We start from the raw sequence: 13,400 nt of genomic DNA on the forward strand, positions 1-13,400 counted from the left end.
CAGCATACCTATGTCTCGCTTTTTGACTCCGTCAAGTCTTGACAACTAGAATTAAACCACTTTTATCCACTGGTGAGTTGATATTTCATAAAGAACTAGAATTAACCCACTGTTATGCACTGAGGAGTTGACATCTCATAGAGAACTAGAATTAAACCCCTTTTATGCACTGGTGAGTTGAAATCTCATAGAGAACTAGAATTAACCCACTTTAATGTACTTGCTCATTTTTTTTAACCATGGGAAGTAACTTAATTTCTTACTTAAATATGGACACCACTACACATTTCTAAAACTTATTCAGTAATGTTTAAAAAAAGTAGTTATATAAATATAATAATCCATAATTCTTATCAATCAAGGATCAAGTACACTATAAAAATTTCTTATCCTTGTCCTTCCTCCTTTCCTTCCTTCCTTAATTATAGTACTTAACAAATAAATAAACAATGTCATGGCAAATTACAGCTTACTATGTGAAACTTAATACAAACGCCATTGTTAACTTCCACTAGTAACAGGAAAAATCCAAAAAAAGAAACCAAGAGATTAATTGGATTATATAAGCCAATTATGCACCTGAACTTTATCATTTTTAGCAATTAATAAACACACAGTATACCTGGATACCATTCAGCCTTATTTACAATACAAATATGTTACATTTGAATTGCTTTGATTCAGTGTAAAAACCTAGAAAATACATGGGACTATACAGTTTAGGTTACGCTCCTCTTTGAAAGGCTGAACGGTCACCTATAGTTGCTTAAATCTGCTTTATTTGGACTCTATTGGATAGTTGACTCATTGGAAATCATACCACATTACCTTATTATATACATCCATCTACAAATTTATCACCTGTTCATTCATATACTTCCAATGATTTTTTTTTTAAACGGAGATTTAAAAGGATTTAAAGTCTATGCATGTGATCAATCTAACTTTTGGTAACCTTTTAATTGTTATAAGTATACTTCTAAACAAAGTTTCAGTGAAAAAATACTATAAAGGAAAAGCTGAGAATTTCTGATGGCAAATAGTACTGGACTAGTACAGGCTCAAATAGTAGACCAATTCCTACAACAAATCTGTACAAAACATATATTATGTTGGTAGTTGACCACTTTCTTTTATTTTCTGATGGAAAAAAGCCCAAAAAGGATTGACAGTTTGGTAGGATTGACAAACATGAAGGAATACAAATTTTAGAGAGTTAAGACTACAGCATACATCATGGGTGTAAAGAAAGTGGAATAGAAGGTAACAGCCAAGAATACCTACCAATCTCTGACTTGTTAGATACAGATTTCTATGGTCAAAGTCATAGAATGTATCCTGGTTTATAGGACTTCCCTCGTCTATGACCAGGTCTTGGTCATATTCTTTTGCTACAGTCTTGTTCTCTATCACGATCTACGAAGTGGGAAAATATAAATTAGTACATTGCAAGTTAACATCCATGTTAAGAAAAATAGAAATAAGTGCAACATTCTAGTTAATGAAGTATTCGTTAAGTGGTTTATTTTTCACGACTTCTAAATCCAAACCCATTAGTGAGTGTTTCATGTTTTTTCTTGTTCCTGGTTCTGCTCTTCTTTAAAATCAAATTTACAAGAGGGAATATATTTGCAATTTAGCAACACAAATAAAAATCCTTGGAAATATTTACTACTTTAGATCGAAGAAATCAATATCATTTAATTATTTATTGGAGATAATCGCAATAATCATCCAATTCCTTTTTTTAGGTATACTTTTAAATACTATCAATAAACAGTACAGACTGAACAAGTATTGGAGCCAAATAAAAAGCTATAGATGCAATAGGGATTTTAAATACCGATTCTGTACTTTTAAGTTACTCTTATTATAATGATACAATTATATTTGGTTTCATTTGATTTGATTTTATTCTTTTGAATTAAATCCTAAAATAACAGGTGTTTGAAGTCCATGGTCGATTTCTCCTATAAACTTCTGGATACTATATTGATGTTGAAATAAGAGAACATTAGTGAGCAAAAATAATTAAAAAAAAATCCTCAAAATAAAGAATGGGCTGTGATGCTTTAGGAAGATGCGACATCAACTTGTCAAAAGCATGAAACAGAAAACATTCATTTGGCAACTTTGATGCAAAATTTGCTAAAAAAAATTATATTTCAATTCCATTATACTTCCAAAAAGGAGTAGATGCAGTAAGGGCCCTATTTGGACCCTTATATATTATAAAAAGTCCATTATTTCAAGATAAAAGTGTTTCAAATTGATACTTTTAAACATGCAAGAAAGTTAAGAACAATTTTTGTCAAGTTTTTCTTATAAAACATTTACACCCAAATTAGAACAAAACATCACTAAATCATTCAAGTCAGATAGGTTTTTAGGTATAAACAAGAGGCTCTCAAGAGCCTGAATCGCTCACCTGTATTTCAGAGGAGAAGATTTTTAAATGTTAGCAAACTTGATGAACAAATTGTGTAAAATTGTCTTTAAAGGGCAATAACTCCTTAAGGGGTCAATTGACAATTTTGGTCATATTAACTTTTTTGTAGATCTTACATTGCTGAACATTATTGCTGCTTACAGTTTATATATATATCTATAATAATATTCAAAATAATAACAAAAAACTGCAAAATTTGGTTAAAACTGCCAATTCGGTGGCAGCAATGGGTTGTTCAATTCGTCTGAAAATTTCAGAGCTGATAGATCTTGACCAATTGAACATTTTTACCCCGAAGTCAGATTTGCTCTAAAAGCTTTAGTTTTTGAGATATAAGCCAAAAACTGCATTTGACCCCTATGTTCTATTTTTAGCCATGGCGGCCATGTTTGTCGATGGATCAAAACTTCGGATACAATTTATAAACTAGATACCCTAAGGAACATTTCATTAAAGTTTGAAGGTATTTGGCCCAGTAGTTTCAGAAGAGAAGATTTTTGAAATAGTTTACGACGACAGACGACGACAGACGAAGACGGACGCCAAGTGATGGCATAAGCTCACATGGGGCCCGAGTAAGCTAAAAACATAATGATAAAAGATCTTGTTGTCGACACATCGGATATATATTATATATATATTTCTATCATAAAAACAAACAGAATTTGGCCTGTTTTCATCGAATTTAGATAATTATAACATACATTTTTTTGTCTTTGTAGTCATTTTTTTAACTGGGAATTTGGATTAAAACTAGAGGCTCTAAAGAGCCTGTGTTGCTCACCTGCATCTTCAACAATGGCCATTTTTTAGTAAAAATCAGCATTAAAGGGGAACAACTCTATTAAGAGTTAACTGACAATTTCAGTAATGTTGACATATTTGTAGATCTTATCCTACTGATAATTTTTCCTTTTCAAAGTTTCTATTTACCTAATATAAAGATTTCAAGATAATAGGCAAAAAATGCAAAAAATGTAAAAAAATTATCATTAAAGGGCAATAAGTCTAAAAAAGAATCGTCTGAGGATTTTGATCATGCTGACTTATTTGTAGATCTTGTCTTGCTGATCATTTTTGCTTTATGAAGTTTCTGTCTATCTATGATAATTTTCGGGACAATAGGAAAAATATTTAAACAAGAGGCTCTCAAGAGCCTGAATCGCTCACCTGTAATTTTTTGCTTAAATCTTTCATCATTGATTATTTTTGCTTTTCAATATATATTAATGAGTGGCTTAAAAATGCCATTTAAATGTTCTTTGTATCTGTCATATTTTCTTCAAAAGCAAAAAAATGCATTTTACCCCTATGTTCCATTTTAGCCATAGTGGCTATGTTTCTTGACGTACAAGGAAATGAAATACAAAATTTATACTAGATACTCTGAAACTCATTCAGCCCAAGTTTGGCTGAAATTGATTCGGCAGTTTCAAAGGAGAAGATTTTTTAAGATGAACAAATTGTGGAAAATTGTCTTTAAAGGGCAATAACTCCTTAAGGGGTCAATTGACAATTTTGGTTTTATAAAAACTTATTTGTAGATCTTACTTTGCTGAACATTTTTGCTGTTTACAGTTTATCTTTATCTATAATAATATTCAAGATAATAACCGAAAACTGCAAAATTTCCTTAAAATGATCAATTCAGGGGCAATACCTAAATATCAGATACCCGATTTGGCTGATAATTTCAGGGCAGATAGACGTTGACCTATTGAATACTTTAACTTCTTGTCTGATTTGCTCTAAATGCTTTAGTTTTTGAGATACAAGTCAAAAACTGCATTTTACCCTATGTTCTATTTTTAGCCATGGCGACCATGTTTTCTGAGGAAACAGAAAATAAAACAGACTTTATTCTAGATAACCTAAGAATCATTCAGCTGAAGTTTGGTTTAATTTGGTTCAGTAATTTCAGAGGAAAAGATTTTTTAAAGTTAGAAAACATGATAAACAAATTGTGTAAAACTGTCCTTAAAGGGCAATAACTCCTTAAGGGGTCAATTGACAATTTTGGTCATACAAAACTTATTTGTAGATCTTACTTTGCTGAACATTTTTACTGTTTACAGTTTATCTTTATCTATAATAATGTTCAAGATAATAACCAACAAGAGGCTGTCAGTGTGACAGCAAACCGGATTTCCTGCAGAGGTCGAACCCTGAACAGTTGAGCAAGTATGGACCCTACATTTAAGCTTAAAACAGCTCTGAATTTGGATTGCGATTGAATATTTGACACAGCATAGGTTTGTGACACAAAATGAATGTGGTCTAAGAACTGAAAAATTTGAAATTGGACATTTACCTATTATGGTCCAATATCCAAAATCTAAGTACATTGTTAGAATCAGCATATCAAAGAACCCCAAGAATTCAATTTTTGATGAAATCAAACAAAAGTTTAATTTAGGACCCTTTGGACCTCAATGTGGACCAATTTGATAAAGAAGCCAAAAATAAGCCAAAATCTCTAAATACATGGTTAGATTCAGCATTTAAAAAAAAACCCATAAATTCAATTTTTGTTGAAATCAAACAAAAAGTTTAATTTTGGACCCTGATTTGAACCAACTTGAAAACTGGGCCCAAAAATCCAATATTTAAATACAGGTTTAGATTCAGCATTTGAAAGAACCCTATATATATTTAATTTATGTTGAAATGAAACACAGTTTAATGTTATCCATATACTTATTAATTTTCTGTTCGAAGGGAAATAACTCAAACTGAATAAATGATAAACAAATAGTTGGTCAAAGGACACAGTTATCGTCCTTTGGTTTTCGTTGTCTACAAATATAGTCCCTAGTGTGAACAGTGTATAACTTGCATTTTTTTTTTATACTTTTTCCCAATTTATTTCTTGATATTTTATGCATGAAATATTAAGTAAGGGGATGAAATTACATGTTAAAAAAATTTGGGTGCTGAATCTTTATGTTAAGTAGTGATTGGGTCCAGTTAAAAAAGGTCAAAAATTAGAATGTCGGAAGCTGTCAAACTGAATTTTAGCCCCCCTTAACACAGAATTGTCAATATTTTGAGTTAGAGCTGGTAGAAGTTTCTATAATTTTGATATTATTTGTATCAATAGTAGTACACTACACTGTAAAAATCTTTTTGAGATAGAGCAGGTGCGATTTTTTTTATTTGAATTTATTGTCTAAAAGAAATGCACTACGAAATTAACTGTGTTTTCGGGGCCTAAGAGATGAATTCCGTAAATGTAGATTCTGTACTTTGGCAACTTTCCTGAATGGTTTTCTGGTTTCAATTTGTCAAACTCAATAAAAGTAAAGGATTTACATCTTTGTTTGACAGAAATTCTGTTAAAATGTCCCATTTTGGCATTATACGGCTAAAATAAGCATTTTAAAGCAGTTTCCATTTTATGCCTAAGAGCCATGCTGACTTTCTATCTGACAGCTTTTTATGTTCCTGATATTTGTGTTTCTATGCTTAAATCAAATTTAATTTACCATCTGTGAACTCGGAATCTAGAGAAAAGTAGATTATCACAGAAAAATGTGCAGAATATTTGTATTTATGTCCCAGGTTAAACAGCCTGTTTGATGTATGTGAAATGTGAAGAGCTTTGTATATAAAATCTGTAGTCCGTCGCAAATATTTCACTAAATCTGTAAAAAAAACACTTTACAATGATCAGTACACCCTATTCATTTCATATGCTACCATAATTTTCTTCTTTAGGATAGTAAGTGGTTCAAATATATGCCAAATGAGACTAAAACTACATGCAAGTTTTCCATTGAAAAGTGAAAAACTGGTCATCAGACCATACAGTCTGCAAAAAAAAGTTGAATTCAACAGTCCTTTTGCAATTAGACTTCTTGTATCATGACATCTTAGCATAGAAATGAGCAAAAAGTAACAAATTTCAATTCCTTATAGCCTCTGTGTGCATTTTTATATGTAAATATGGGCTACCGCCTAAATCGACTCTAAATAATTCTCAGTCTTACATGGCCTAAGACCATTTTCTACTCATGTGGTATGCTTTTTGTAACTTTTCTTTACATTTAAAGTACATTTAATATATATGGAAGAATAATGTAAGGTTAAAAACCAAAACTTCAAATTGGTTGAAAAAAATGCATGTTTATGTAAGGCTTCCCTTAATTTAGAAAATCTCTATTTTCAGGCACAGGATCATATAAATTTGACTTTTTAATAACTGTAATAAATCTGATAAATCAAATGAGTGTTCCGTTGCTTTTAATACTTATTATATTAAATTCAAGAGTATTTAAAAAGCAAATTTTTGCAATATTTAAATTTTTTAGGTCAAAATCTTGACAGTTGAAAATATTTGATTTAAACGTCAAAAATAAACATCAAAATTTCAATATTAAAATGGCCCTAGTTTCTATAATATATATCCTATGGCCATGAATCTTGGCCAACTATCTTAAAATTGCCTAAGCTTAGGTCATGCAAAGTTTTATTAAAATTGGTCAAGTCTTTCTATCCTATTAGGTCCAAGGACACAGTTATCGTGCTTTGGTTTTCGTTGTCTACGAATATAGTCCCTAGTGTGAACAGTGTATAACTTGCATTTTTTTTTTATACACTTTCCCAATTTATCTCTTGATATTTTATGCATGAAATATTAAGTAAGGGGATGAAATTACATGTTTAAAAAATTTGGGTGCTGAATCTTTATGTTAAGTAGTGATTGGGTCCAGTTAAAAAAGGTCAAAAATTAGAATGTCGGAAGCTGTCAAACTGAATTTTAGCCCCCCTTAACACAGAATTGTCAATATTTTGAGTTAGAGCTGGTAGAAGTTTCTATAATTTTGATATTATTCGTTTCAATAGTAGTACACTACACTGTAAAAATCTTTTTGAGATAGAGCAGGTGCGATTTTTTTAATTTGAATTTATTGTCTAAAAGAAATGCACTACGAAATAACTGTGTTCTCGGGCCAGTTCTGTAAAATTAGATATGATTTAACCACTAAAAAATAGTTCTCTAAAATTAGTTATGATGTTATATACTTTCGAATTATAATCAATAAAATTAGATATGATTTAACCACTAAAACATTGTTAGAATCATCATATCAAAGAACCCCAAGAATTCAATTTTTGATGAAATTAAACCAAAATCAGAAATCTAAATATATGCTTATTAATAGACAATACAAGAGTGCACACGCTGAAATGTCTCGCCTTCTTTACTAATCATTGATATTATGTTGATAGTCCTAAATATAAAGCTTTATTACAACTGTCACATAAACTTAACATTAACCAAGTAAACTAAACATTGACCAATGAACCATGAAAATGAGGTCAAGGTCAGATGAACCATGCTAGGCAGGCATGTACAGCTAACAATTCTTCCATACAACAAATATAGTTGACCTATTGCTTATAGTTTTAAGAAAAACAGACGAAAACACAAAAACTTAACACTGAGCAATGAACCTTGAAAATGAGGTCAAGGTCAAATAAAACCTGCGTGACTGACATATAGATCATAAAATATTTCCATACACCAAATATAGTTGAACTATTGCATATAGTATTAGAAAAAAAGACCAAAACTCAAAAACTTAACTTTGACCACTGAACCATGAAAATGAGGTCAAGGTAAGATGACACCTGCCAGCTAGACATGTACACCTTACAATCATTCCATACACCAAATATAGCTGACCTATTGCATGCAGTATTAGAAAGAAAGACCAAAACTCAAAAACTTAACTTTGACCACTGAACCATGAAAATGAGGTCAAGGTCAGATGACACCTGCCAGCTAGACATGTACACCTTACAATCATTCCATACACCAAATAAAGTAGACCTATTGCATACAGTATAAGAAAAACAGACCAAAACACAAAAACTTAACTATAACCACTGAACCATGAAAATGAGGTCAAGGTCAGATGACACCTGCCAGTTGGACATGTACACCTTACAGTCCTTCCATACACCGAATATACTAGACCTATTGCTTATAGTATCTGAGATATGGACTTGACCACGAAAACTTAACCTTGTTCACTGATCCATGAAATGAGGTCGAGGTCAAGTGAAAACTGTCTGACGGGCATGAGGACCTTGCAAGGTACGCACATACCAAATATAGTTATCCTATTACTTATAATAAGAGAGAATTTAACATTACAAAAAATCTGAACTTTTTTTTCAAGTAGTCACTGAACCATGAAAATGAGGTCAAGGACATTGGACATGTGACTGACGGAAACTTCGTAACATGAGGCATCCATATACAAAGTATGAAGCATCCAGGTCTTCCATCTTCTAAAATATAAAGCTTTTAAGAAGTTAGCTAACGCCGCCGCCGCCGGATCGCTATCCCTATGTCGAGCTTTCTGCGACAAAAGTCGCAGGCTCAACAATAAGCTTAGTTTTTAAAGGAGTTCACTTCATCCAAAATAAAATATATATATAGCATTCAGAAAATAAGTTTGTACAGACTACCACAAAATTCTTCAAACAATTTACCAAAGAAAAGAAAAAAAAATCCAAAATGTCATTAATCATTAATACAATGTCTCAAAAATCTATAAAACTTATCTGTAAGTGTAATCAAACTTTATATATATATAATTAACCATTTCTGTTCAGGGCTATTCCATTAAAATGTATATGGGAGGGTAGGAAGGGAAATTTAATTATTGAATGTTGGTCATGGGTCTTTTTTCAGTATGCGTCTATTACCATTATGCAAAATTATCTAAAAAATGGTTCTTGGTTGTAGGGATATTTTGAAAGTCCCTTCCTACCCTCCTACATACATTTTAATGGAATAGCCCTCACAGGGAAATAACTCAATCACATAATAAGTACCACTTTTGACTATTGGAAAGGGATATAACTCAACAACGAGAAAAGCTAAAATCCTGAAAATTGAACTAGACCTTTATTTAGTCCCAGGAAACAACATATCTAAATTTGAAAAAATTTCATCAAAGCGTTTTCATGTTAATGAACAGACACTGTTTGGCAGCTCCCACCCGCCCGCAGGCCCGCCATACATCCCCAAATCAATATCTGATTTTTCCTTCGAAAATGCGGTTAAAAACTGCAAAATTTCCTTAAAATTACCAATTTAGTGGCAGCAACCCAAAGATGGGTCGTTACATTCATCTGAAAATTTCAGGGCTGATAGAACTTGACCTAATGAACATTTTACACCTGTCAGATTTGCTCTAAATGCTTTAGTTTTTGAGATATAAGCCAAAAACTACATTTTACCCCTTTGTTCTATTTTTAGCCATGGGGGCCATGTTTTTTGACGAAACAGAAAATAAAACACAAACTTTATTCTAGATACCCTAAGGATCATTCAGCTTTAGTTTGGTTGGAATTGGTTCAGTACTTTCAGAGAAGAAGATGTTCGAAATAGTTTACACAGGGCGGACGACGATGACGATGGACACCAAGTGATGGCAAAAGCTCACATTTCCTTTGGAAAGGTGAGCTAAAAATGGTTAAATTCTTCATTTAAGTCGTCTGAAAGTTTTGACGCAAATAGACAATAGGTAGAGCTCAACATTCTGAACGTTTTGCTTCTGTCAGAATTTCTCTATTTATAGTGGTTTTCAAAATAATAGGCAAAACTTGCATTTTTGTTCTATTTTAGCCATGTCGGCCATCTTGGTTGGACACTTTGGACACATTTTATTAAAAAGATACCCCAATGATGATTGTGGCTGAGTTCGGTTAAATTTGGCCCAGTAGTTTCAGAGGAGATTTTTGTAAAAGTTAACAGACGATGACGACGGATGACAGATGCCAAGTGATGAGAAAAGCTCACTTGGCCTTTTAGGCCAAGTGAGCTAAAAAGGGGTCATGCTGTGGTCTTTGAAACCTACTCCTATGAAATGTATAAGTATTTATCTACCAAATAATTTAAATTGTATCACATAAAATTTTGGGGTGAAATTAGCAATATAAAACATAAAACTACAAAGAAATGCTACCTTTTTCAAGTGTCCATTTGATGTACCAAGGAAAGCTACAGTGAAGTTAGAAGTTGTGGTTAGTGTAACAGAAGTCAAAGCAGTATTTTCGAAGACAATGGCAGGTTGCACTTGAGCACCAATTACTCCAGATATTCTTCCTCCATAATAACTTTTTATGGTAGTGCACAGTGTAGGTCCACTTCCTATTACTGATCCCTTTTGCAATAAAATAACAAAAATAGATATTTGAGTACACATATAAAACAACTTCATAGTAGATTTTTAAGAGAAAATAGTAAGCTTAAAATATCTTTAAATATTGGAGTTAATTGAGATATCTGATCCATACATACAGTCAAAGGTACTACTTGCACAAGTTATTTTTATTTACTTGAAGAAGTAAATAATAATATACTTATATAAATAAATTTGTTATATTCATATTTTCTTATAAGGTTTGAATAATCTCCCCTTAATTTTGTCAAAAAATTTACTTGTACAAGTAATTTTTTTTACAATCCCTAAAATTCTTAAGATTTCGGATGTAAAAACATGCCTTAAACAATTTTTCTCTGGTAAGCTCATAATTTTTTATTAGAGTTCAACGTTTCATCTCATTAATTCAACAAAGAAACTATTTGCGCAAAGATCTTACTTAATTGTTCAAGGCCTTCAAAAATTTGGAGGCTTGTAAATGAGCAGTGTTTTGAAGATAACAGACAAATGAGATTTTCATTGTCCAGGAAATTACACTTAAATGATAAGTAAAGACATCTGCAAAGGACAGACAATTAAAAATTCCATTAGAGCAAAGAAGTCCTGAGAAATTCAAGAAAAGAAGATAGTATGACTTTTTTACTTGTATAAGTAAAAAAATCTGTATGTGTAAGGGACATAACTAAGCCATTAAAATAATTTACCTACACAAGTAAATAAAATACACTTGTATAAGTATCTTACAAATTTACTTATATAAATATATTAATATTTACTTCTTCAAGTAAATAAAAATAACTTGTACAAGTAGTACCCCTGACTGACATACATGACATGAAGAACACTGAGGTTGAGAGTTCCGATTCCCACAGGTCATAGGTGCGCTCGACTCCAATCTTGATTGACTAGGATTGTCAGTTTTCCTTACGAAGGTCGTGGTTCTCTCCTAGTACTCTAGCTTCCTCCACCAATTAAAACTGACCACCACGAAATAGCACAATAGTGTTGAAAGTGGCGTTAAACACCTATCAATCAATCCATACTTAAATAGCAGTCAAATATATAAAGATATAAGAAGATGTGGTATGAGTGCCAATGAGACAACTCTCCATCCAAGTCAAAATTTATAAAAGTAAACCATTATAGGTCAAAGTACAGTCTTCAACACGGAGCCTTGGCTCACACTGAACAGCAAGATATAAAGGGCCCCAAATTGGCCCAAAAATTACTAGTGTAAAACCATTCAAACGGGAAAACCAACGGTCTAATCTATATAAAAAAACGAGAAACGAGAAACACTTATGAACCAAATCAACAAACGACAACAACTGAACATCAGATTCCTGACTTAGGTGTATAAAAATAAAATCCAAACAGGCTCACTATTATACTGGCGTTTTCCTGTATTCAGTTAACTAGAAGTTAAAGAGCAATGGATAGAAAAGTGCACCAAACACTATTGCAAGTCCACATGAATCTTGATAACAAATTTCAGACAGCTCTTATTGTAGTTCCCTAGAAATTGTGACGAAAATTCATACATGGCTATTATGTGTTGGACTAAAACAGGAAGTTGATGAGCAATGAATCTGAAAACACATAGCACTTTAAAGCAAGTCCACATGAAGTTGATAATAAAGGAGTAGAGCCGATTACACCCAATAAACAGCCCTGTAAAGGTGTTTTTTAACACTTCAAATATATCAGCCTGAAATAATAGATTTCACTTCAGTCAATTTTTCTAGAAATACATTTGTATGTCACCTATACTACCCTTTTTCATGATTGCATATGTGGTGCCACCCCTTCCCCATTGAAATTTGGTTGTAAGTAAAGAATATGGTATATAAATAATATTTTAGCAAAAAAAAATTGTGGACAAGGGGTGGAAGAGCCACTGTTATTTTTTCAGAAAACAGTCATAATTTTGCCAAATTATGCAAAAAATTAGGTTTTAAAGAAATTTACCTACAATTATGATGTCACAAGATTACATCACTAATGACGCAATTGGTGAAAATCTTTTTTGAACTGAAACAATTGGTTAAGCATGTTCATATGAAGTCTGATAACAAATTTCAGGACTTTGTTATAAGTAATCGCCTAAAAAAGTGTGACGAAACTCGTGCATGGCAATTATCTTTAAGAAATTACAAGGATTTTGTAAACAGGAAGTTGAGGGGGATGAATCTGAAAATGCATCACACAGTATAGCATGCTTGTACCTATTTATCAAGTTAAGCCATTTCAAACTAATTTTTACAGTTTGTTCTTATGTTGTGTTGTAACACCACTGTCCCAGGTTAGGGGAGGGTTGAGCGCTCACAAACATGTTTAACCCAGCCACATTCTTAAAGTGCCTGTCCCAAGTCACAAGACTCTAATTCAGTGGTTGTCGTTTCATGTCTGTCATATTTGTATTGTATAAATTTGGGCAATCAGTTTTCCTCGTTTGAATTGTTTCACATTTGTCGTGACAGGGACTGTTATATACTACCGGTACATGTATATGACTTACAGTACAATTTTCTCTCATTGTTGGAGGATGTGCAGTGATCTATAATTGCTTTTATCTTCGTCATTTGAACTCTGATAGATAGTTGTCTCATTAGCAATCATACCACACCTCCTATTTTTTATAAATGTATCACATTAAGGCTGATACCAAATTTCGGGAGTTCTCATTTGTAGTTCCCTAAAAATTGCAACAAAAATTTCATACATGGCCATTAAGTGTTAAAGATTTAAGTATTGTTGAGGAGGGCTGA

The 13,400-nt window shown here is 32.2% G+C and overlaps 1 protein-coding gene across 14 annotated transcripts in view; it reads right to left on the reverse strand.

The window, feature by feature from the left end:
* The window catches only part of LOC127720527 (plexin-B-like), a 259,946-nt gene that overhangs the window by 166,005 nt on the left and 80,541 nt on the right, over window positions 1-13,400 (reverse strand). For all 14 annotated transcript variants that reach the window (XM_052227191.1, XM_052227185.1, XM_052227179.1 and 11 more), the window contains 2 exons: window positions 10,435-10,632; window positions 1,285-1,416 (listed from right to left, as the gene is read on the reverse strand). In XM_052227191.1, coding sequence (XP_052083151.1) covers window positions 1,285-1,416; window positions 10,435-10,632 — 330 coding nt within the window. The remainder of the gene's footprint in view (window positions 1-1,284; window positions 1,417-10,434; window positions 10,633-13,400) is intronic.

Source organism: Mytilus californianus, unplaced genomic scaffold (genome assembly GCF_021869535.1).
Source record: "Mytilus californianus isolate M0D057914Y unplaced genomic scaffold, xbMytCali1.0.p SCAF_1, whole genome shotgun sequence".
Classification (NCBI taxonomy): Eukaryota; Metazoa; Mollusca; class Bivalvia; order Mytilida; family Mytilidae; genus Mytilus; species Mytilus californianus.